At 39.2% G+C, this 23,678-nt stretch overlaps 3 protein-coding genes across 3 annotated transcripts; all 3 read right to left on the reverse strand.

Annotated features, from left to right (window-relative positions):
- Positions 1 to 14,853: 14,853 nt before the first annotated feature.
- On the reverse strand, positions 14,854 to 15,782 carry PSV08DRAFT_283935 (uncharacterized protein; the record flags this gene model as incomplete). Its single annotated transcript, XM_066092573.1, has 2 exons — positions 14,854 to 15,049; positions 15,146 to 15,782. The coding sequence occupies 2 exons, from the start codon at positions 15,777 to 15,779 to the stop codon at positions 15,042 to 15,044; spliced, it is 642 nt and encodes a 213-aa protein (XP_065949465.1). The 3' UTR covers positions 14,854 to 15,041.
- Positions 15,783 to 19,526: 3,744 nt separating this feature from the next.
- On the reverse strand, positions 19,527 to 21,019 carry PSV08DRAFT_199089 (uncharacterized protein). The gene is made up of 2 exons (XM_014218051.1): positions 20,077 to 21,019; positions 19,527 to 19,959 (listed from the first exon to the last, which is right to left on the reverse strand). Exons 1-2 carry the CDS (start codon positions 20,749 to 20,751, stop codon positions 19,624 to 19,626), a joined length of 1,011 nt encoding a protein of 336 aa, XP_014073526.1. The 5' UTR covers positions 20,752 to 21,019; the 3' UTR covers positions 19,527 to 19,623.
- A 314-nt stretch (positions 21,020 to 21,333) lies between these two features.
- On the reverse strand, positions 21,334 to 23,394 carry PSV08DRAFT_199093 (hexokinase-domain-containing protein). The gene is made up of 4 exons (XM_014217999.1): positions 23,308 to 23,394; positions 22,994 to 23,134; positions 22,793 to 22,941; positions 21,334 to 22,741 (listed from the first exon to the last, which is right to left on the reverse strand). Exons 2-4 carry the CDS (start codon positions 23,031 to 23,033, stop codon positions 21,431 to 21,433), a joined length of 1,500 nt encoding a protein of 499 aa, XP_014073474.1. The 5' UTR covers positions 23,034 to 23,134; positions 23,308 to 23,394; the 3' UTR covers positions 21,334 to 21,430.
- Between the last annotated feature and the right edge of the window lie 284 nt (positions 23,395 to 23,678).

Below are 23,678 nucleotides of genomic sequence, written 5' to 3' on the forward strand. Positions count from 1 at the left end.
TCTTAAGGTGTCTATTAAGGCGTACTTAAAGACTATTTTACTTCTTCTACTTAGTATTTACTAATTTACTAGTACTACTTTTTACTTTATTACTAAGAGTAGTAGTATTAGTATAAATTTATATAATCTCTATATTAAGGTTCTAAATCTTAGTATAGTACTTATTTTTAATAGTATTAATATTAATCTTCTATAATTAAGTTAGTAAAGTCTTATAGAGCTTAATTTAAGCTAATTTAAGTTCTTAAAGGCTATAATATATTAAAAAAGAAGAAAAGAGCTACTTATATACTTATAAGGAGTGCTATTATTACTAAAGAACTACTTAAGAATCTTCTTAGTCTTAGTCTCTATAAGCTTAGCTTTAGTAGCTCTTTTAGCTATATAGTTACTATAACTATATTTAGAAGCTTCCTTAAAGATACTAAAGGTAAGTTTCTTATTAGCTATAAGAGTACTAGTAAATAAGGTTAACTTCTTATAATAGGGGGGCGTATCTAAGTTAAATTAGCTAATAAGGCCTTAATCTAGGCTAAAATAGTATACTTACGCCTTAAGTAACTTAATATATAGCTTAATAAGCTTCTAAAGTTTAAAATAAGTAGTATTAATCTAATCTTAGTTAGGTATAGAAGCCTTATAAAGATCTATAATCTTTTAAAGCTACTTATTAATCTTCTTTTAATTAATATCTATATCTTTTAGAAGCTACTTAAATTAGCTTAAAGTACTCTAATCTAAGCTAACATAAGCTAACTTACTATATAATAGTTATAACTAATAAATATATATTATAAATACTTAAAAGGTTATATAGTAGTACTACTATTAGTAGGTTTAACCTTATATAGAGCGAAAATATAAGTAATATACTTCTTAGTATAGTTAAGTAATATATAGTCTACTTTACTAAATATAATAGGCTCTTTATATAAATACGCTATTAAATAGTATATATATAACTAGAATAATACTTTACTTTTCTTAGTAAAGAGGTTAGAGGCTATAATCTTATTAATCTTACTTAGATTATCTAATATTATAGTAAATTAGTCTAAATTAGTCTTATTTAGTTAATAATAGTATAAGTATAGCTTATATATTCTTAAATATATTAATATAAGCCTATATAGCTTAGAGTAGAGTAGCTTAAATAGACTAGTATTTAAAGAAGTTAACTTATACTTATATAGTTAAAATAGAGAAGAAGTAAGCTAAAAGAAGCTAGACTAGTATAAATAAGCCTAATTTAGGCCCCTCTAGCTTACTAAAGAAAAGAAGAAGAAGAAGAGAAGTAAAGATATAAAGAATAGTACTACTTAGAGTATCTAAAAATAGAAATAAGTATAAGAGAAATAAGAAACTTAGTAGAGCTAACCTAATATATAGCAGTAGGGAGCCTATATAGCTAAGCTAGGCTAATTTAGGCTAATTAGCTATAGCGCGGCCCTAGTGTAGGCTAGAATCTTCTAGCTAGCGCTAGCGTAGGTAGTAATAAAAGTAAAAGTAGACGCGATATAGGTAAGAATACTCTAATCTAGGCTAGATTACTCTAATCTAGGTGTTACACAGGGTTTAAGTCTATACTACTCTAGTTAAGTCCGCCACTATAGCTAATAAGCCTTACGTTAGTATTCTGTGAAGTTTGTCTAGTAAGATAATAGAGTAGGGTACTTAGATAGAAAGGTAATAAAAAGTTAGACAACTTAATCTATATTACTATAAACTAATAAGTAATAATCTTATTAAGTAAAGATACTAGTAAGAAAGTATAATTTAAGTTAACTATAATAAGAGTAAATAATAAAATCTATCTATCCTTATATCCTTATTACTTCTATCCTAGTACTCTCTATTCTCCCTTCCTTATAAGAGTATTAGGAGTATAATTCTTCTAAGGCCCCCTATACTCTAGAAGTAAGGCTCTTAGTAAGAGTATATATATTACGTAACCTCTTACCTTACAATAGTTATTACTTTCTAACGTAGACGTAGTTAGTCTTTAACCTTATTATTCCGCGTTAAGGAGAGAATCCTTCTTATTACTTATAATATTATCCCCTCTCTTAGGCGTATTATCCTAATACTCTAGATTATTATTTTACTATACTGCGTGTTAAATCGTTAGCTATATATAAGGTTAGTAGGCCCTAGGCTATTATAACTATCTCTTCTTAACTCTAGCCTTTCTAACTATACTTAAAGTCCCGTCTTCCTCTTATTAGGCTCTTATAATAACCTTAACTTAACGTCGCTAGGCTTAGTCTAATAAGATCTATTATTAAAAAAAAGAGATAACTTTCTACTATAAGCGCTATAAGAAGAAGAACCTTTATTACTTTGTAGATACTATATCTAAGTAGTGCGCTAGTTATATTACTATAAAGGCTAAGTATAGTTTATTTATAACTAAAGAAGAGTAAGAAAAGGTTAAGGCTAAGAAGCGTTAAAAGCATCTTAAGCTCGCTTATTTTAAAGAATAGACTACGCGACTTCGTCGCGAGCTCCTAAAGGTTAAGAAATAAGAGTAAGTATACGCTAATTATAACTATACTCTTCTAAGTCTTTAGAATTATAAGAAAGAGAAGGCTAAGGGGAACTCTACCTCTAGTATAGATTTTCTAATAACTAAACTATCGCTACTTATATAGTTAACTAACCTAGGCTAGTTATAAGCTAATTATTCCTCTTCTTTTAACTCTTTCTTATTCCTTAATTATTATCTTTCTTTTAAGAATTTAGTTCTTACTTCTTTAAATATTTCTAGTAAAAATTACGTACTAGTAACTTATAGTTTATTAGATTTCCTTTAGGTTCTTAAGTATTATAGCTCTTAAGCTATCCTTGCTACTTAACTAAGTACTTCTACTAACTACTAATTTTCTATAGGTCCTTAACTTCCTTAACCTTATACTTATCGTCTTTAAGCTCTATATCTATTACTAGCTTAGTATCTAGAGGTGCTAGTTTTAGAAGTTTCTTATAAAAGATAGAGTAGATTTATATACCTTATAAAAGTTTTAACTTATAGTTTACTTTTCCTATTTCCTCTAGAATCTTAAATAGTCCTACTTAGAGGTTATCTAATTTTTTATATAGTTGTTTAGTTTTTAAGTTTTATTATAATAGGAAAACTTTATCTCTCTTCTTAAAGGTTAGTCTCTTAATCCTCTATTTATTCGCTATCTTAGATGTTATAAGGTTCTATTAAGCTATATTCTTACTTAATTCTTTATATAAATCTTATATAAGCTTTGCTTTATCATCTACCTCTACTATAATACTCTTAATATCCTTTAGATCTTAATAAGCTACTAGCTTATATCTATAGTTCGCGTAGTGTAGTAAATGCTTTATTATTATAGATCTTATACTATTATAGGCTAATTATACTATTAGTAGCAACTCTACCTAGTTATTCTATAATTTATTAGCGTATATCTATAGGTACTATTCTAATATCTAGTTTATTCTTTCTATCTAGCTGTTTATTTCTAAGTAAAAGCTTGTTAAAAGCTTCTTCTTAATACTTAACTTTACTAAGAATATATTCTAGTATTTAGACGTAAATAGTTTATTATAATTAGTAATAAACTCTTTAGGTATTCTATACTCTAATACTAATACTTTAGTAACTTTATACGCGCACTCCTCTACTATAATAGTCTCTTCTATAGGTATAAACTTTACTACCTTAGTTAATTAGTCTATAATTATAAATATTATATTATAAAATTAAGCTAATTCTAGTTCTAATAATTTTAGAAGCTTTACTATAAAGTCTATTATTATACTTATCTATAGTCTAGATAGTAGCTATAAAAGTTATAATAGGCTATAGAGCTTATATCTCTTAGGCTTATTCTAGTAATATACTAAATAGTTACCTAGTATTTTCTATACCTTTGTACGTATACGTAGTATTATAAATACCTTAGATAGTTATCTAACTATTTCTTTAATTTCTATATATCTATATTCTATAAACTCGTATAGTTTCTATATAAGACTTAATCTTATATATAGAGGTATATATATTTAATTCTTTAAAACTATATCTTAGTACTTCTACTTATTATTTAATAGTTTATTAGAGCCTGCTTCGTTAGGCTTAAACTGCTAGCTAGCTACCTACTACTACTATTATTACTATAGCGTTTTTACCTACTTAGCCACCTTAGCTACCTTAGCTAGTTCTAGCTAGTTGTACTTTAGACTACTATTAGGTATTATCTTAAGTAAGGCGTTATATAGTTCCTTATAACCCTCTTTACGTAAATTAAACTTTCTACTTAAAGTATTTACTACTCTATTAAGCGTTTCCGCGTAGTACATAATCTTAAAGTTAAACTAAGTAAGTATCTTAGCTTATTAGACTTATTATTAGTTAAGTTTCTTTATTATTATAAAACTTATTAAATTTTAATAATTAGTAAAAACTTTAATCGTATTAGAGAGTCCTAATAGGTACACCTTTTATTATTTAAAGGTATTAACTACTCTAAGTAGTTCCTCATTATAAATATTATAGTTAAGTTCTACTCCTAAGAACTTTTATAAATAGTAGAATACTAGTCTCTATTTCTTATCTATATACTACTATAATAATATAGCTCTAAGTACGTAGTTAGACGCGTTAGTCTTAACTCTAGTAGGTTGCTAAGAGCTATATATCTTAAGTACTAGCGCCTCTAGGAATATCTACTTAATTTAATTAAAAGCCTTCTAATATTCCTATTCCTATTTAAAACTTATTTTCTTTTTTATTATCTCTATAAGGGGTGCTATAATCTTTAAGTAATCTTTAATAAACTTTTAATAATAGTTCGTAAATCCTAGAAAGGATTAAATATTCTTAACTATATTAGGTTTTAGCTATTCCTATATATTCTATATCTTCTTAGAGTTTATTTTTACTCCTTTAGTTAAGATAATAAATTTAAGAAACTCTATTTCTTATATATAAAACTTATACTTCCCTAGTTAAAGGTATAGCTTATATTTCTTAAGCTTCTATAAGACCTTCTTAATATACTTAATATATTCTTTACGTGTACTACTAGAGTATACTAGTATATCGTCTAGATATATAGTAATAAAGATTCTAAGGTACTTATAGAGCGCGTTATTAATAACTAATTAAAAGGTTACTAGCGCATTTATTAACCTAAATAGTATAATTATATACTTAAATAGTCTATACTTCGTCTTAAACGCTATTATCTACTTATAGCCTTCTTTAATCTTAATTTAGTAAAATCTTTTCTAAATATTAAACTTTATAAACTACTTAGCTCTCTAGAGTTAATCTATAAGCTCTATAATTAGTAGTAAAAAATATTAATTCTTCTAAGTAATACTATTTAACCTCTTATAGTTAATATATAGTTACTACTTCTTATTAGGCTTTTTTATAAATAATATAGGCGAGGCTATTAGGCCTAATTCTAGTTAGATAAATCTCTTTTTTAAGTTCTTCTAGAGGTAATTCTATAGCTTAGTATTATACTTAGGCGCTATAGAGTATATTCCTCCTAGGCTTAACTTTACTCTCTTCTCTAAGATAATTTTATAATTCTAATCCTAGTATTTTACTAAGTTTATTACTTTATTTTCCTTAAATAGTTCTTTAAACTCTAATATTTAGTATTCTACTAAAATTGCTAGTAATAGTTCGTTATAGATAGATATAACCTATAGTACTAGTCCTTTCTTTATAGTCGTAACCTACTATATTTAAATAACTTCTACTCTCTAAAGGTTCTTTATATAGATTCTTATAATCTTATATAGTAAAATTATACTAAATCTTCTATCTAGGTTCGCGTGTTAATCTATTAAGCGTATTTCTTATTATATACTAGTAACTTTATATATAGGTTCTTAGCTATATATTAATTTCTTTTACTAGTTAATAGTAGAGTTATACTCTAATAACTAGTTATAGCTAATTATTATTTTTGTTTTACTAAGATCTATAATACTAATCTTTATTTAGCTTTCTTAAATAGCTAGGCGTAATAATATAGCCTTAGCCTTAAGTTAAATTTAGCTATTTCTATATATTATAGGACTATTATTAGCTAATACTACTTATATTAGTACCTTCTTAGTCTAATAGAGTATATTATTCCTTTCTACTACTTAGAGTAAGATAATAGTTTATATAGCTCTACTATCTATAAGTGCTATTACTTTATATTTATTTATAAGTACTATAGCTTATAGCTATAAATCTTATACTCCTAGTTTACGTACTTCCTTAAAAGTTATTTTAGAACTACCTTTACTAGTATAACTCTATCTCTAGTAGCATTCTAGTTTTTTATCTACTTACCTTTCTTCTTCTTAGAAAAGTAGCCTTCGCCTTTCTTAGTAGAATAGTATATTATACACTAGTTATTATAATAGAAGCTCTAATAGATATTCTAGTATAGTATATCTTCCTTTATAACCTCCCTTATTAGCCCTAGCTTCTTTATTCTATAAATTAGGTAACTATCTACTTTATAGATATTTACTAATAGGGTACTATAGAGATAATTATTTACTCTATAAGTATTCTTAAATTATTATTAGTAGAAGGCGTATCTCTTCCTATAATACGTCTATAAGAGTTGTTTATAGCTCTTTTCTTTCTTAGACTTTTCTTAACTCTACCTAAGTACCCTAGTTATTATAACTTTTAGTCTTATAACTCTATATATCCTATAGTTCTTTATATTATATTCCTTAGTAAATATTATACTATAGTAGTAGTTATCTACCTTTTAAGTATTCTATCGTTATTCCTTATAGAACTAGTAGTTAGTTATATAGTTAATCTAGTATAGCTCCTTATAAGCTTCCTTTTCTCCTAGCTAGTATACTTAGTAGTACTATACTTAACACTTATTATACTATAAGTTAATATAGTAGTAATTATTCTTATTATCTCTAGTTTCTTCTTACTTCCTTAAGTAATAATTATACTATCTTAGGTAGTTAACCTAATATAAGCGCTTATATTACTCTATTTATTCTTTAAACGTCTAAGGCGTCTTCTTATTATTAGATTCTTTAAATCTAGGTTATTCTTAGGTAGCTTTATAAGTAATTTCCTCTATATAGAGTCTTATAATTATAATTTATCCTTTAATATTATAATTATTAGCTTAGTACTTAGTATTTCTATAAATTTAGTACTATAGGTTTCTTAGGCGGCGTAGTACCTCTACCTCTTTAACCTACTAATTTATTAGTAGTAGTTTGTTCTACTTAAAGTCTTAGAGTTTTATTACCTTCTATACTAGCTTAAAGGCCTTATTAGTAGCTTATCTTACTTTATTATATAGGTCTAGGTCGCTAAGAGTCTTATCTAGCTCCTTAGTTAGGTATAGTATTACTATCTATAGTATCCTAATCTTAACTACTTCTTACTTAACTTTATTCTTTAAGTAGTCCTTATAGAAGTGTCCTACTATACTATAGTAAAGGTATACCTTACTATTATAACGCTTCTAGCGTTCTTCCTTAAAAAGACTATTATTAAACTTTTCTTAGGTCTTATTCTTATCCTTAGACTTATTTTATACTTTATTAGTTATATACGTATCTTTATTATAATTCTTATTACTCTAATACTTTTAAGTATTAGTAAAGGGTAGCTCTAGTCTATATTCTTTTTAGGCTTCCTTTTATTTCTATAATTATATATTAATTCTTATTACTAACTTAATTAATAAGTATAAATCCTTTAGCTTATTATAGTATATAAGTTTATTCTTAATAGCTTTCTTTAGACCTACTTTATATACTATCTAAAGTACTAAATTATCCTAATTAATTTACGCCTATAGCTACTTAAACTCTACTATATAAGCTAAAACTACTTTAGTCTACTTTAGGTAAGATATAGCCTTCTCTACCTAGCTTTTAGTATCTACTTCTCTAAAGATACGTCTTAATTCCTCCTTAAAGTTAGCTTAACTACTAAATAAAGTACGCGTCTCGTCCTTTATTCCTTTATTATTAATATCTATTAGAAAGTCCTCTATATAAGGTTATATCTAGCTTACTACTTTTCCTTTTATATAAGTATTAGCTATAAGTATCTTTTTTTTATTATTTAGTATATTATTATAGCTATAGTATAACTTAATATTAGTAAGAAATATTTATAACCCTTCTTAGTTACTATTGTATTTATCTAGGGTTACTATCTTAGGTTTCTTAATAGGCTTTTTATTTAGTATAGCTATTAGCTAACTTATAAGCTAATTAATTATTACTTATATTTTAGCTATCTACTATATATAGATTATAGCCTAGTACTTAAGATTCTACAACTCTTATAAGTTATGTACATTATTATCTACCTTATTATTACTTAAGGTTAGTATCTCATTATTAATTACTAGAGTAGGCACTAGTCTAGGACTTTAGACTAGTCTACTAGTACCTACCTATAACTAAGCCTAGTTATAAGCTATCTTTAAATCTTAATTAAGTATCTTAATATTAGTCTTCCTAAGTCTACTAAATCTATAGGTAGTTAAAGTATTATATAGAGTTTAGGTCTATACTACTCTAGTTAGGTCTACTACTATAGCTAATAAGCCTTACGTTAGTATTCTATAAAGTTTATCTAGTAAGATAGTAGAGTAGGGTGCTTAGATAGAAAGGTAATAAAAAGTTAGATAACTTAATCTATATTACTATAGACTAATAGGTAATAATCTTATTAAGTAAAGATACTAGTAAGAAAGTATAATTTAAGTTAACTATAATAAGAGTAAATAATAAAATCTATCTATCCTTATATCCTTATTACTTCTATTCTAGTACTCTCTATTCTCTCTTCCTTATAGGAGTATTAGGAGTATAATTCTCTTAAGGCCCCCTTGTTACAAGTAACAAGAAGGATTCTCTCCTTGACGAAGGGATGGAGGCAGGGAGCCTATGGACGTCCACGTCAGAAGGTAATGATCAACGCGGGGCGTAGATCACGTGACTTGGCATCTCGCCAAGAGGTAACATCCCGCCAAGAGGGCAGATGCCACAACATCGGGAGATGCCAGGGACATCTCGAACATCTCAAGATGCCAGGGCATTTGGGAGATGTCACAGATGTTAGGACTAGAAGCAATGAGGATATAAGGATGGATGGATTTCATTATTTACTCTCGTTGTGGTCAACTCAAATTGTACTTTCTTACTAGTTACTTAACTTCACAAGATTGATACTTGTTAGTCTATTCGATATAGATTAGGAATTGTCAACCTATTGTTACTTTCTATACAAGCACGCCCACTCCACTGTATCGCCAGACAAATACCTCACGGCGCTCTTCACACCATCTCACTCACCCTAACCCGGATCGAGCTTAGAGAAGTATCAGCACCAAACCCCGTGTAACACTTTGACCACCCACGGATTCAGTGGACTTAGGAAGATTAACATTAGGACGCCCGATTAAGATTCAAGGATGTCTCGCAACCAGGCTCAGTCGCAGGCAGGTGCCGGTGGACCAGTCCAGAGTCCCGGACCAGTGCCCACTCCAGCAATCGATGACGAGATGCTGACCCCGAGTGATGACGAGGTGGACGACGACGCTCACAACTTACGAGAGTTGCGGAATCTTAGGCACCAGGCCACGATCCATGCACGGCAGATGGCCGAGATGCAAGCGATGATCAATCAGCTCACGAGTCAGCTGATGGCCACACCAAACGAAAAGCCTATCAAGAAACCCAAGATGGCGACCCCAGACAAATACGATGGTAACCGCGAAGGGTTACGGACGTTCCTCACCAACATCGAGTTGTACTGCGGCTACAACGATGTGCCAAACGACGAAGAAAAAATACTTATGGCCAACACTCACATGAAGGGAAAAGCGGCAAGCTGGATGCAACCTTATGTGGAGGACTTTCTGACAGACATCGACAACAAAGGAACGAAGGACGAGACGCGTACCTTGTTCAGCAGTTGGGCCAACTTCAAGGAGGAATTGGGACGCATCTTCGGGGAGGTAGACGCGGAAAGCCAGGCGGAGAAGGCTATATCTCGCCTGAAGCAGACCAGAGCAGTTTCAGCTTATACGGCGGAGTTCAAGCAACTACAGGCACGAATCAATTGGGACGATTCGGCACTCCGGACGGTATACGAAGCAGGTCTGAAGGAAAATATCAAGGACGAACTTGTACACTACGACAAGCCGAAGGATTTGTACTCGTTGATCGAGTTGGCAACAAGAATCGACACACGATTATGGGAACGGAAGGAAGCCCAGAAAGGATATCGACCAGGGCCACCCTTCGCCAACACCCGAAGGTATCGGAACAACAAGGATCACGACGGAGATACGTACATGACCGGCAAGGTACAAGACAAGTCTAAGGATAAGAACAAAACCCGAGGAAAGTTTAACGACGGTCTTTCCAAGGAAGAACGCCAGAAGCGTTACGACAGTAAGGCATGCCTCCGCTGCGGCGAAGTAGGACACTTCCGTAGGGACTGCCCGAAGAATGAAGTCAAGCAAGGAGCGGTTAAGATCGGAATGCTACGGATGGCAACACCATACCCGACTGAGGAACTAGACGAGACTCTCAGCGACCTAGACCTGTACGACGAAGCAAGACAAGCCACCGATGAGGCCTTTGAGCTAGTACAGAAGGCGATAGGACTCCAAGACTTCAAGTGGGACGAACCACTACCAACGGATTGGCAGGTTGAAGGGGCAGAGGTACTACGCCGCCTAAGAAACCAACAGTGCTGGATTTGTGGAAATACCAGGCACCAAGCCAACGACTGCGATATCGAAGGACGAATCACAATCACGGGACCCCGAGCAGATGAGATTGCCTGCAGGGCTGCCCAGGAACAACCCAGATTCAAGGAATCTGATGACGAGGAGACGCCTCGGACGTTCAAGGAACGAATGGAGCAACACGAGCGCCTACGTTGGGTTGACTGCCCAAGACAGTGTGATTATCACTTGAGGAAGCGAGAAGAAACCAGGAACAACGAGGACGATTGCTGCCACATCAACTTATGGCATAACGAGTGTCGAGTACAGCATCGCCAGGTGCACCAGCCAGGAGAAAAGGAAGCTCACGAAGAGCTATGCTGGATCAATTGTACGACCAATTGCCAGTTCCACAGGGAACAACGACGGAATGCTCGAAAGGTAGACGACTACTACCATAGCACGATATCCGCCGAGGAATGCAATGCGAAGAACTGCAGGATGCACAGAGCTGCAAGACCAAGAGTCACGACGACTAGGGTACCTAGGCAGGGTCAGGAAAGGTCCAACAAAGAAAAGAGCCACGAACGACTCTTATGGACGCATTGCAGGAAGGGATGTACCTTCCACCGACAACAGTTTGAGGACGCTCGCGGAGTGAACGATTACCTCCATAGCACCCTATCAGCAAACATCTGTGAGGCAGACGGATGCCCGATTCACAGAACGAAGAAGCCGGGGCCAATGAGGGAGGTTGCGAAGGAAGACATACCGCACCAGAATACCCATTGGAGCTTCTGTTACGACGACCAGTGTACGATACACTATTCCGCCAAGAAAGGCGAAGGCTACTTTCCTAAGAAGAGGAGAAGTGAGCAGACAAAAAACTAGGATGCCGCCAGGGACAGGGTCACGCTGGTGAAGGCAGTCCTAAAACGACCCTTAAGGAAGTACGCGAACTGGGAGCGCAAGATTTGCGGCTGCAGGCTACGGTACTTATAGACGGACACAAGGTGACGGCGCTCATAGACAGTGGGGCCGCACGAACCGTTATCTCACCCCGAGTGGTGGAGAAGAACAACATACCCTATCGGACCAAGAAGGTGCCGATGCGAGTGGTATTAGCCGACGATAGTCCCACGACATACGGGAACGGCTGGATTCGACTTGAGACCGAGGCAGTACCGTTACGCCTGGCTGGTCAAGAAAGCCGAACGAAGATTAGTATTATGGATCTTGGTGAGACCGAGATGATAATTGGCTACGACTGGTTGTTAGAGCACAACCCTGCCATCGACTGGCAAAAGAAATCGATACACAGCCGAGAACCTGTGCACAAGGTTGCTGGTATACGACGAGAAACACGCCCGACGGATCAACGCGCAAACCCAGATGGGAGATTCGGTGTGATTTCGCCGCATAAGATCGCGAGAATCTATGCGAAGGACCCTCAGAGAATAGGAGTCATTTGGATACGGCAGGTCGCGACCACGAAGGAAGGACCGGTACCACAGGTTGCGTCCGTTTATGACGAACCATTGCTGGCGGTTCCAGCAGAATACCGAACATCAGAGTTCAAGGAACTGTTCGAGGAAAACGAAGCAACAGACTTAGCAGAACACCAGGATTGGGATCACGAGATCATCTTGGAGGAAGGAGCGAAGTTGAGCCCAGGAGGAATGTACCCTATAGCGCCCGAGCACGATGCTGAGCTGCGGGATTACCTCCAGAAGAACTTGAAAAAGGGATTTATCCGACCAGGATCAGGCCCGATGGCCTCGCCTATATTGTTCGTAAAGAAGCCTAACGGGAAGTGGCGACTATGTGTCGACTACAGGAGGTTGAACAGCGTTACTCGGAAGAATCGATATCCCTTACCACTAATTACAGAGCTCATGGATCGACTCCAGGGAGCTAAGTGGTTCACGAAGTTCGACGTTCGGGAAGGATTTTACCGAATCAGGATCAAAGAAGGTCACGAGTGGATGACGGCGTTTAAGACGAAGTATGGACTGTTCGAGTATACGGTTATGCCATTCGGGTTGACGAATGCGCCGGCAACCTTTCAATCAGTCATCAACAACGCGCTCCACGAATACCTCGGAATCTTTGTTACCGCGTATCTGGACGATGTACTAGTGTACTCCAGCGGCACACGCGAAGAACATGTCGAGCATGTTAAGAAGGTTTTACGAAAGCTTAAGGAATACAAGCTATACCTTCAACCAGGAAAGTGTGAGTTTCACACGCAGGAAACGGAATTCCTCGGATTTATCATCTCAACCGAAGGAGTGAAAATGAACCCAAAGAAGATACAGACTGTACAGGAATGGCCAAAACCCAACACAGTCAAGGATGTTCAATCCTTCTTAGGATTTGCGAACTATTATCGAAAGTTCATCAAAGATTACTCGAAGATCACGGCACCCCTTACGGAGATAACAAAGAAGGAAATAGGTTTCAGATGGGAACAGGAACATCAGGAGGCTTTTGATCGAATCAAGCAGATATTCCTGGAGGCGCCGGTACTAGAGATGTACAGCCCTCAGAGACCCACCAGAGTCGAGACCGACGCGTCTGACTATGCACTCGGAGCTGTATTGTCACAGCAGTGCACGGATAAGAAATGGAGACCGGTGTTCTACCATTCACGGAAGTTCTCAGGAGCAGAACTTAACTATGATGTTCACGATAAGGAACTACTTGGAGTAGTCGATGCCTTTGAACAATGGGAGGTGTACCTGTTAGGACTCCCCGACACGATCGAGGTTTTTACCGATCACCAGAATCTGACGAGTTTCATGACAACGAAGAAACTCAATCGACGACAAGTCCGATGGGCTGAGACGCTTGCTCAGTTCGACTTCAAGATAACGCACCGCGCGGGGACGCTCAACGGAGCAGCAGACGCTTTAAGTAGAAGGTCTGATTTGCGCGAAGAGGGTCATAAGGAACCACATGACGCCTTACTTAAGACGATGCCCGATGGCAGTCTGAAGTACAACCAGCCGGAACTAGCTAAGGTAGCTAAGGTGGCCGAGCAGGTAGAAACGCTACAGCAACAGTGGCAGCAGCGAGCAGCCAGCTGGCAGTTCGAGCCCGACGAAGCAGGCTCCGACGAACTGTTGAACGACGAACGGGAGTACCGAGATATGGTTTCGAAGGATCGAACATATGTACCTCCACACATGAGATCGAGTCTCATACAGGAACTGCACGAGTCCACGGAATACGGACACGCAGGAATCGAAGAAATGGTTAGACGACTGTCTAAGGTGTTTGCGATACCACGTATGCGTACGAAGGTGCAGGAGATACTAGGCAACTGTTTGGCATGTCACCAGAACAAGCCCAAGAGACATAAGCCCTATGGCCTGTTACAACCCTTACAGCCGCCGTCTAGACCATGGACAAGTGTAACGATGGACTTCATAGTGAAGCTCCCGAGATCGTTGGAACCAGGATCAGCTCGATTTTGCGACACAATCCTAGTAATCGTGGACCGATTGACTAAGGCGGCAAAGTTTGTGCCTACGGAAGAGACTATTACGGCAGAAGAATGCGCGTACGAAGTCACCAAAGCATTAGTGTCAGAGCATGGGATACCTGAAGAGTTCATCACCGATCGTGATAAACTGTTTACGTCTAAATACTGGAATACATTCCTGGCGAAGTTAGGTGTCAAAAAGAAGCTTTCGACAAGCTTTCACCCGGAAACAGACGGCCAGACGGAACGAACAAACCAGACATTAGAACAGTACTTACGGATGTACGCCAACAAATTGCAGGACAACTGGGTAGAGTTGTTGCCGACAGCGCAATTGGCCTACAACAGCACGAGATCCACAACGACGAAGCATTCGCCGCACTACGCGAACTACGGATATGAGCCGGTAGCTCATCGAGATCCGAAGGACATTGAGAGTATCGCGGTAGGGGCAGACGACAAAGCGAAGCTTATGCGAGATTTGCACGAAGAATTGAGCAAGAACCTAGCTCAACGGAACCTCACGACATCCAAGGCAGCGAATAAACAAAGGATTGAGGGACCAACCTTTAAGAAGGGGGACAAAGTTTTCTTGTCACGACAAAACCTGAAAACTAAACGACCATGCAGGAAATTGGACAACCTCCGAGTAGGACCATTCGAGATCCTAGAGGAAATAGGAAAAGTAAACTACAAGTTGAAACTCCCACAAGGCATGCGAATCCACCCTGTCTTTCACAAGAAACTCCTGGAGCCAGCACCTCCAGATGCCGAGCTAGCAACGGACATAGAGCTCGAAGACGACGAATACGAGGTCGAAGAAATTAGGGACCTGCGGAAAATCGGTAGTCAGTGGAAGTACTTGGTCAAGTGGCAAGGATGGCCCGAGAGCCACAACACTTGGGAACCTGAAGGAAATCTGACGAACTGCAAGTCACTGGTACGTGATTTCCACCGGAGACAACCGGAGAAACAAAAGTCAACCCTAGAGCGGAGTAATCGGACTCCACGGGGAGAGAAAGAGGAAAAGAATAGTCAAAAGAAGAATCAAGAGGATCAGCCTGTAACCAGCCCGAATCAGCCAACGGTTCGGATAGCGGTGGTTCGACAACAGGAGGGCCCGTACCCCCAGGGGCTGAGCTCCCCTCGGCCTGCTCCTTCGCACGATCTTGGACGGCGATTATCGCAAGATCACGACGCGCAAAGGCACGTTTCCTATTCTTCACTTCCAGAAATTCTCGACGCAAACGAGACGACTCAGCTGCAGCTAGAGCTTGACGCTCTTCAGCCTGGGCCAACTCTAACTCTATGCGCTCACATTCGGCCTGGACTTCTTCCCACTCTTTCTCAGAGACAAACAAACTACACTCAGCGCCAACCGAGATACACCCAGCACAACGGCCGGAGGACGTTTCAACGAAGCAACGTATCTTCTTCTCCTCACAGCGCTTACAACGAAAATCCATTTCGACACCCTCCTCTTCAGCTCGCGAAGCACGAGCACGCTTCTGTTCAGTCGAAGTTTGAGCACGGGGGGCACGTTGTTTTTGGACCTTGGGCATGGTTAGGAAGGCTAGAGTCAGGAAAAGGACGGACACAATGGCCTGGGGCCCACCGACCTTATATGCAGCTGACGATTCAACACGCGGCGCGGCAAAACGATAATCCAGGGTATCGGGACGATACGCCTAAGAGGGGGGATAATGTTACAAGTAACAAGAAGGATTCTCTCCTTGACGAAGGGATGGAGGCAGGGAGCCTATGGACGTCCACGTCAGAAGGTAATGATCAACGCGGGGCGTAGATCACGTGACTTGGCATCTCGCCAAGAGGTAACATCCCGCCAAGAGGGCAGATGCCACAACATCGGGAGATGCCAGGGACATCTCGAACATCTCAAGATGCCAGGGCATTTGGGAGATGTCACAGATGTTAGGACTAGAAGCAATGAGGATATAAGGATGGATGGATTTCATTATTTACTCTCGTTGTGGTCAACTCAAATTGTACTTTCTTACTAGTTACTTAACTTCACAAGATTGATACTTGTTAGTCTATTCGATATAGATTAGGAATTGTCAACCTATTGTTACTTTCTATACAAGCACGCCCACTCCACTGTATCGCCAGACAAATACCTCACGGCGCTCTTCACACCATCTCACTCACCCTAACCCGGATCGAGCTTAGAGAAGTATCAGCACCAAACCCCGTGTAACACCCCTATACTCTAGGAGTAAAGCTCTTAGCAAGAGTATATATATTACGTAACCTCTTACCCTACGATAGTTATTACCTTCTAACGTAGATATAGTTAGTCTTTAACCTCGTCATTCCGTGTTAAGGAGAGAATCCTTCTTGTTACTTGTAACACTAGGCTAGTAAATCGGGTCTCTACCTCGGGATCGTTTTTCTTCATTATCTCTCTTAATACTTACCCAATTAGGAAGGTTAGTAGCTCATTTTATAGCTATTAATTAGAGCTACATTTTCACCTCATATAGTATTAGACTAACTCTAATAGGTAAAAAGATATTAAAGATTGGAGTAAAATGTGGAGACCTAACTCTTAGCACGACGGGTTGCTAAATATCTTCTTACTTATTAGAGTTAGCCTATTACTATATAGGGTGAAAATATAGCTCTAATTTAGGGCTATAAAATGAGCTACTAACCTTCCTAATTGGGTAAGTATTAAGAGAGATAATGAAGAAAAACGATCCCGAGGTAGAGACCCGATTTACCAGCCTACTCTAATCTAAAGTACTATAGCTAAGAAGAATACTTAACTTTACTTATAAAATTACCTAAGGTCAGAGAAACTTTACTTTAAGTAAGAAAAAATTTACTATAACGCTAGATAGCTCTAATCTAGCCTACTCTAAGCTAAATAACTCTATTAAACTATATTCTAATATCCTCTACGTCTAGTTATACTAGCCTAACCTATTTTAATATAAATATCTTTATAGGCTTTCTTTTAGCTCTTTTAGAACCTTTAAGCTTAAAGAAGGGGGATATTATTAGAAACTATTCTATTTTATAAACCTCTTTACTACCTTAGTTTAGGCTAGTCTACTCTAGCCCCTCTTAGTAAGCTCTAATCTAGAGCTACTTATATAAGCTCTCTAAACACTACCTTAGCTTAGTAGCTATTTATCTAAGTAAATATAGACTATTTACTCTCTAACCACTCGTGCTACTCTCTACCTATACCTATTCCAACCTAATAGTCTCACAGTAGAAGGTTTAGAAGGACGTTAGTCTCTCTATTCTTAGTAGCCTTCTAGAGGCTATATCTTAGTAGGATACTAAGTTACGTAATCTCGCCCTGCGATAATTATTCTTTCTATTAGGATTCTAAGTAGTTTCCTAACTATCTCTAGTTATACTTAGGAAGAAGATCCTTCTTACTATTACTTATAACATTACTATTACGCTTATAGGATCTTACTCTCTACTTAAGAGTAATCGCACGGCCTATACCTCGTCTAATTAAGAATTAATAAGACTTCTTATAATAGTATTTATTTCTAGCTACTTACTTTTAAGACTTAAATAGTCTTTAGATAGCTTTACGTAATAACTATATCTATAGCTTATTCTTTTAAGACTTTATAGAGCTTCTAATAGGTTCTAGGTAACTAATTTACTTACTATCTCTTATAGCTAATCTTTCTATAAAGGTCTACTCTTAGATATACTATCTTATAATAGTCTATCTATATACTACGCTAAAGGCCTTTTATATCTATTATAGTACTAACTCTATATTACTAGTATACGCTAATAATATATTCTAAAACTTAGTTAGAAGATAGTCTACTTAGGGCTTATATCTAATTAGGATTAAATATAAAATATAAGAGACTATACTCTAAGAGAGTAAACGCTTAGTATATAAGAAGTTATATTTAATAGAGAGCTATCTACGTTTACTTACGTAATATTTATCTACTTATTAGAGAAAGGTTATACTAAAGAGTCTAAGCGCGTTATCTAAGCGCTGCTTAGGCGGTAAGTAGAATTTAGGTGTTTAAGATAATACTTTAATTCTTTGCTCGTCGTCTGAACGTAGTTTAGATAACGCGCGCGTAGCTTTAACCGAGATTCTATCGAGGAGCTATCTAAGGGGCGTTCAGCCCGTTATAAATATAGTCTTATAAAAGTCTACTTATATCTTTTTATTACGTACTTTAACTATAAAGTTAATTTTTTTAATACTAAATTGTAGTAGGTTAGAGTATATCCTACTATTCTCTTTTAAGATAATTAATCTAATACGCTATATAGCAAATAGAGTGAAAAATGTCAAGCGATATAATATTCTTAGTTCTTATTATTACTAGGTGTTCTTAAAGTAGCCCAGCCGCACTTATTAACATATATTTGCTCGTGCTACGGGAATGTGAATGATCACGTCGGAGGAATTCTAATCCGAATTTCTTAGAATATAAACTATAGCACCTATTTTCTTCGCATACCTACCCTCTCCAAAATCGATGTATACTCGGTAACATTCGATACATATCAACCAAATCTGTAGTCCATTGCTTGTGCACCTCCATCTACCCCTTACAAAAAAAACCTAAAAACTGCCCTCGACATCTAAAAGGTAATAACGACACAAAACTAAAAGCAAAAAGAACCAGGAAATACCCACATCACCCAATGGTTCTATGATGAAAGCGGCACACATCTCCATCTCCCCATCATGCTTACATAGGCGGCCCCCAGCACCACTCCATGTCCCCGATAATTAAGTCCAACTATCTAGTCAGTCGAGAAACTTTTCCCCAGAAAAGAGAACAAAAACATGTCGCCTACCCTCTTCTCCTTCTCTTTGTCCATCTTCACTCCCCACTGTTTCACCTTCTCCCCCCCTCCCCATCCGGTCCTACTTATCCAAAAGATAAAAGGAAAAGAACAAACACGAACCTTACCCTTACTCTCACAATCTCAACCATAACAATACTCAACGCTTCCACGAATTCTCCTGTCTCAAATTGGAAATAAAGAATCCAGACACATATCGCGACATGTGCATCTACCTCTTTTTTTTGAATGTTTCGACAATGGGGTTGCATGTGGCTATGCAGTTTTCCCATTTTCCATATTTGACGAGGAAACAAAAAAACATATTGAAATTTACTAAATATCACGTGCGCATTATGTACTGGTGATATAGGTGCTGCGGGGAAAGAAAAAAAGTGTTATTTTTACTACATGATTTTGGTGGACATGAGTATAAAGGTATTATTTTTTACTCCGCATGATCTGTGAGTTCTTATAAGAAGTTCTTAGCAGAACTACGCATGTGAACAGTCTGATTGTATAATGTTTTCTTGAGCTCCGTCATCTAATCTTTGTCTTATCGAACTCCATACTACAATTTGGCCACGAAAATCAAAAACGCTCAAAAAATTGCCGTCCTAGACACACTTTCGTCGCATCCTTCCAAATCTCACGCATACCGTTAACCTGCTGCTCACTCCACTCCCAAAACGCCTTTGCATTCTCTTTGCCCTGCTCAGAATAATAATCCTGTCTCAACCCCACCACGCGTCCCCAAGGCACAATCCACTCGCTCTCCTTGAGCTTCGCAGCTTCGGGCGCCAGCGCCGCAAAAAGCTCCGTATATGCACCATATACAGGTGGGTATAATATGAGCAGGAAGATCAACTTCAACCACTTAGGCGTATACCTGGTAAGATCTGTACCGACATTTCTAGGATTGAGTGACTTTGGCGAGGAATAAAAAACGTCAGTAAAAGCCCCTCTTTTCCCAAATCAAGAGCAAAAAAGAGGAACCACCAGTAAAGGAGAAGAGAGAGAGAGAGAGAGGAAAAAAGAACGTACCACACTAACCACACCCTCCCCGCCATACCGCCGTTGAAACTCCGTAGCATGCAACACATTCCCTGCCTTACTAACCGAATACTTTGTAGGCGCTCCAGCATCCTTCTTGTAATCCAGATTCTGCATATCTACCCCTCCCTTTGGCGCACCTACATGCGCCGCCGCACTCGACACCCACACCACCCTTACGCTCCCCGCAGATTCCTTCTTGGCCGTCGCAACCAGCAGCGGAGTAAGCAGCTTTGTGAAAAGAAACGGGGCAACGCAGTTGGTCCCGAGCTGCTGTTCGTAACCTTGTTTTGTTTTTGAGCCTTGCGGGGTCAGCATGACGCCTGCGTTGTTGATGAGCACATCTAGACGGGATTCCTGGGCGAGGAAATTTTCAACAGAGGGTTTTATGCCTTCGAGGTCGTTGAGGTCGAGGTGGAGATGGGTTAGTTTGCCTGCAGAGGATGGGTGCTGCTCTTTAATCCACGCGAGTGCTGCGGTTGATTTCTCCGATGAGCGCGCAGCAGCGTATACGGTACCATTGCGCGAGTAGAGGATGCGGGCTAGATCTTTGCCTATGCCAGCTGAGGCGCCGGTCACGATAAAGACCTTGTCTTTGAGGTCGGGCAACGAGTCTTCGGTGAAGGTAGGTGCTGGGGGGAACATCTGGCTGAATTGGTTACCCATCTTGTCTCGTGGTTTCCTGGACGGATCGTATGTTGATGGTTAAGCTTGTAAGATGACGGTGATGGCCTTATTGATAAAGTATTGGAAAACTATATCCCCTCCTTCTGGTCTTCGGAAGATCCGGCTTTTCTCACCCGCTAGAAACGACCCGTTTCAAAACACGTCAGATGTCAACCCAGTTGACGGATTTAACGAAGAATGGTCAATTACTAGATACATTTACCGATCCGCGTGGCATAGAGCCAGATTCCCCAGAGAACGTTGTGGTAGGGGCCCGAGTGCAAAGTGGGCCCATTAGCGTAGCTCGAGAGCCTAGCCTTGACCGGCGGAGAAGGAGATGCGGAGGTGCAAGGATACTAGGGAGCTGTCCAGTCACCTGCCTGAGAGCTAAACGCAGTCTGTCTTTGAGAATAATCTTGAAATGTGGAGCATGGAATTTGGAGCTGAAGTGAACCACGTTGTTTAAATACAAGCTGGAAATAGAGTCAATATTCGATACCATTACCAAGCCGAGAGTCAGCAGTGGTAAGGTAGCAATTTCGAGATGATTGCAACTCAGTTGGAAGTGCTAGAGAACTTTTTGATGGCATCGGGACATGGTAAACATTGGATATATCTTACTTGTTTGCATCCCTTCTACAGATACTACCTAAATATAATTCACTCTTAGAACCAGCGCCTATTTCTTGCTGTTCTTCCCCATAGCAAGCAACGCATCCTGGTCCCTGATACCAGCCAGTTGTCCTTGTTGCGCACGCTTGACTGTAAGCGCAGCAATGAGCGCAGCACCAACACCGGAACCGTCCTCGGCAGGCAGCACCTCAATAGGATCATTCTTGCCCTTTCCATACTTGGCTGGCCAGTCCATGATTTCCTTCAGTGCCTGAGCCTGACGGATCTTGAAGTGAGGGTACTTGCTGAATACGGAACCGTCAGCGCCAACATGCACCTCGCTCCATTTCTTGTGCTTGCAGATAGCGGAGACACCGCAGGCAGTCAGACGAGCAGCGCGGGTACCAATCAGCTCAGCAAGTCGGCGGATTAGCTCGAGTTCAGGCTTCGTGCAGGTGATACCAAGCGTCTCCTGGAACAGATCAGCCGTATCTTGCAAATTCTCGAAGCGGTCTTCTTCGATCTGGGAGAGGAAACCAGCATCAAGAGAATAAGGCTTGTCAAGTTTGCTGGCATTCTGGCCTTCGAACATGGAGCATTCTGAACCCTTGTGAAGATCCAAGAGGACTAGACGGAAGATCTCGCCAAGGTACAAACCTGCAACCATCTTTTCAAAAGTCTGTTGGCCCGGCCGAGGCGACTCCTTGTCAATTATAACGTCATACTTTGTCCGTGGCAGAACTTGGTGTTCGTTGTCAAAGGCGCCCCATTCGCAATTGATAGCCATTGGCAGTTTCGGGTCCAGGTTCATGTGCTTCAGCTTGGGAATAGCACCACACTCCTCCATGTAGGCAGCATTGCACCCCGTACCGAAGATGCAACCAATCTTGATGCTGGTATCGGTATACGCTGAGGCAATCATGGTGCCAGTGGTGTCGTTGACCAGCGCCGCGAGCTTGATAGGCACGCCGCGTTCCTCCAAAGCTGCCTTGAATCCAGGCACGACGTCCACACCCTCCACGCCTTGTACATCGAATCCCTTGGTCCATCGCTGTAGGACACCGTGGTCAATAGCATCTTGCGAGACCGGGTACGAGAAGGTGAAACCGAGGGGCAGATCGGCGAGCTGCTCGCCCTCGTGGTGGTACTCGATAAATTGCTGGAGGCAGTCGGCGACGTAGCCCCATAGCTCATCGGCAGTTCCAGTCTTCAGCTCCTCGGGCATACGGTACTTTGATTGTATAATCTCAAACTCTCCCTTCTCTTCCGTTAGGGTAACCTCGCAAACACGTAGGTTTGTACCGCCCATGTCGAGCGCAAGGTATTTTCCGGTCTCGTTGCCATCGGGAAAGGCCATGCACCAGGTCGGAATCATAGGCTATCTGTGTCAGTGTTCTGCTGCCAGTGCTGCGAGAGAGCTGTAACTCACAATGCTTCCGCCTTGCTCTGATAGTCCCTTCTCGAGTTCTGCAACAAAGTGATCCGAGATGTGCTTGAGCTTTTCCGTGGAGACGACAAACTGCTCCTCCAGCTTCTCAATCTGCTCCTTCAGATCCCGGGGCATGTCCGCCATGGAGCCTAGCACAATTGTCATTCCCTCAGTCTTTGTGGTAGTAGGCTTGGAACATACCCTTGCGGGAAGGGGGTTTCTTTGCGCCTAGCAACACCATGATTGCAGCTGTGAGAGTGAACTAGGTATGACTGGTGTTTGTCGTAATTTATCGTAATAGGCGTTGTGTCGAGACAAAAGTTGAGGCTGGCAGGTGGGAAGCTTCAGTTGCTTGTCAGTGTCGGTACAATGACGATATGCCTGTGGGGATGCTAGGACTGAAGGGAACCGCTCGGCCGTCATGGTCCGCGGGCAATCCCACTTTTTGTAGACAAGATTTGCTTTCTCCACCAGCCCAAGTTGCTTTTGGAAGTAGTTTGGGGAGCTCAGCTTACCGAGACTGTGTTATCATGCACCGTCCACGGTCAAGTCCGCCAATGGCTTGTAAGGATTATTCAACAAGCGTTCAAGCTCAATCGGGGTTGATGGGGACTGAAGCAGAAGAAAGTGTAGGGTGCAATTGGAGGAAGCGGAATCGGGGAGGGGGGATGGATGCGCTCGAAAGCCATGTTGAGCCCCGCCATCCCACGCAACATGGCTGGACACGCCTCCGAGCCTGGAGTGCCGCCATGGACCCCGCCACCCTGTCCACCGCCTGTGCTCAATCATCCTTGGCTTCGGACTCGATGCTTTTGCTTCGTACAACACCTCACCGCAACACATTTGCGTGCTTCTCAACCCGAGAAGCTCTGCGCATTTGGCATCA

This window comes from Bipolaris maydis (genome assembly GCF_028858645.1).
Source record: "Bipolaris maydis strain C4 unplaced genomic scaffold PSV08scaffold_4, whole genome shotgun sequence".
NCBI classification, from domain to species: Eukaryota; Fungi; Ascomycota; class Dothideomycetes; order Pleosporales; family Pleosporaceae; genus Bipolaris; species Bipolaris maydis.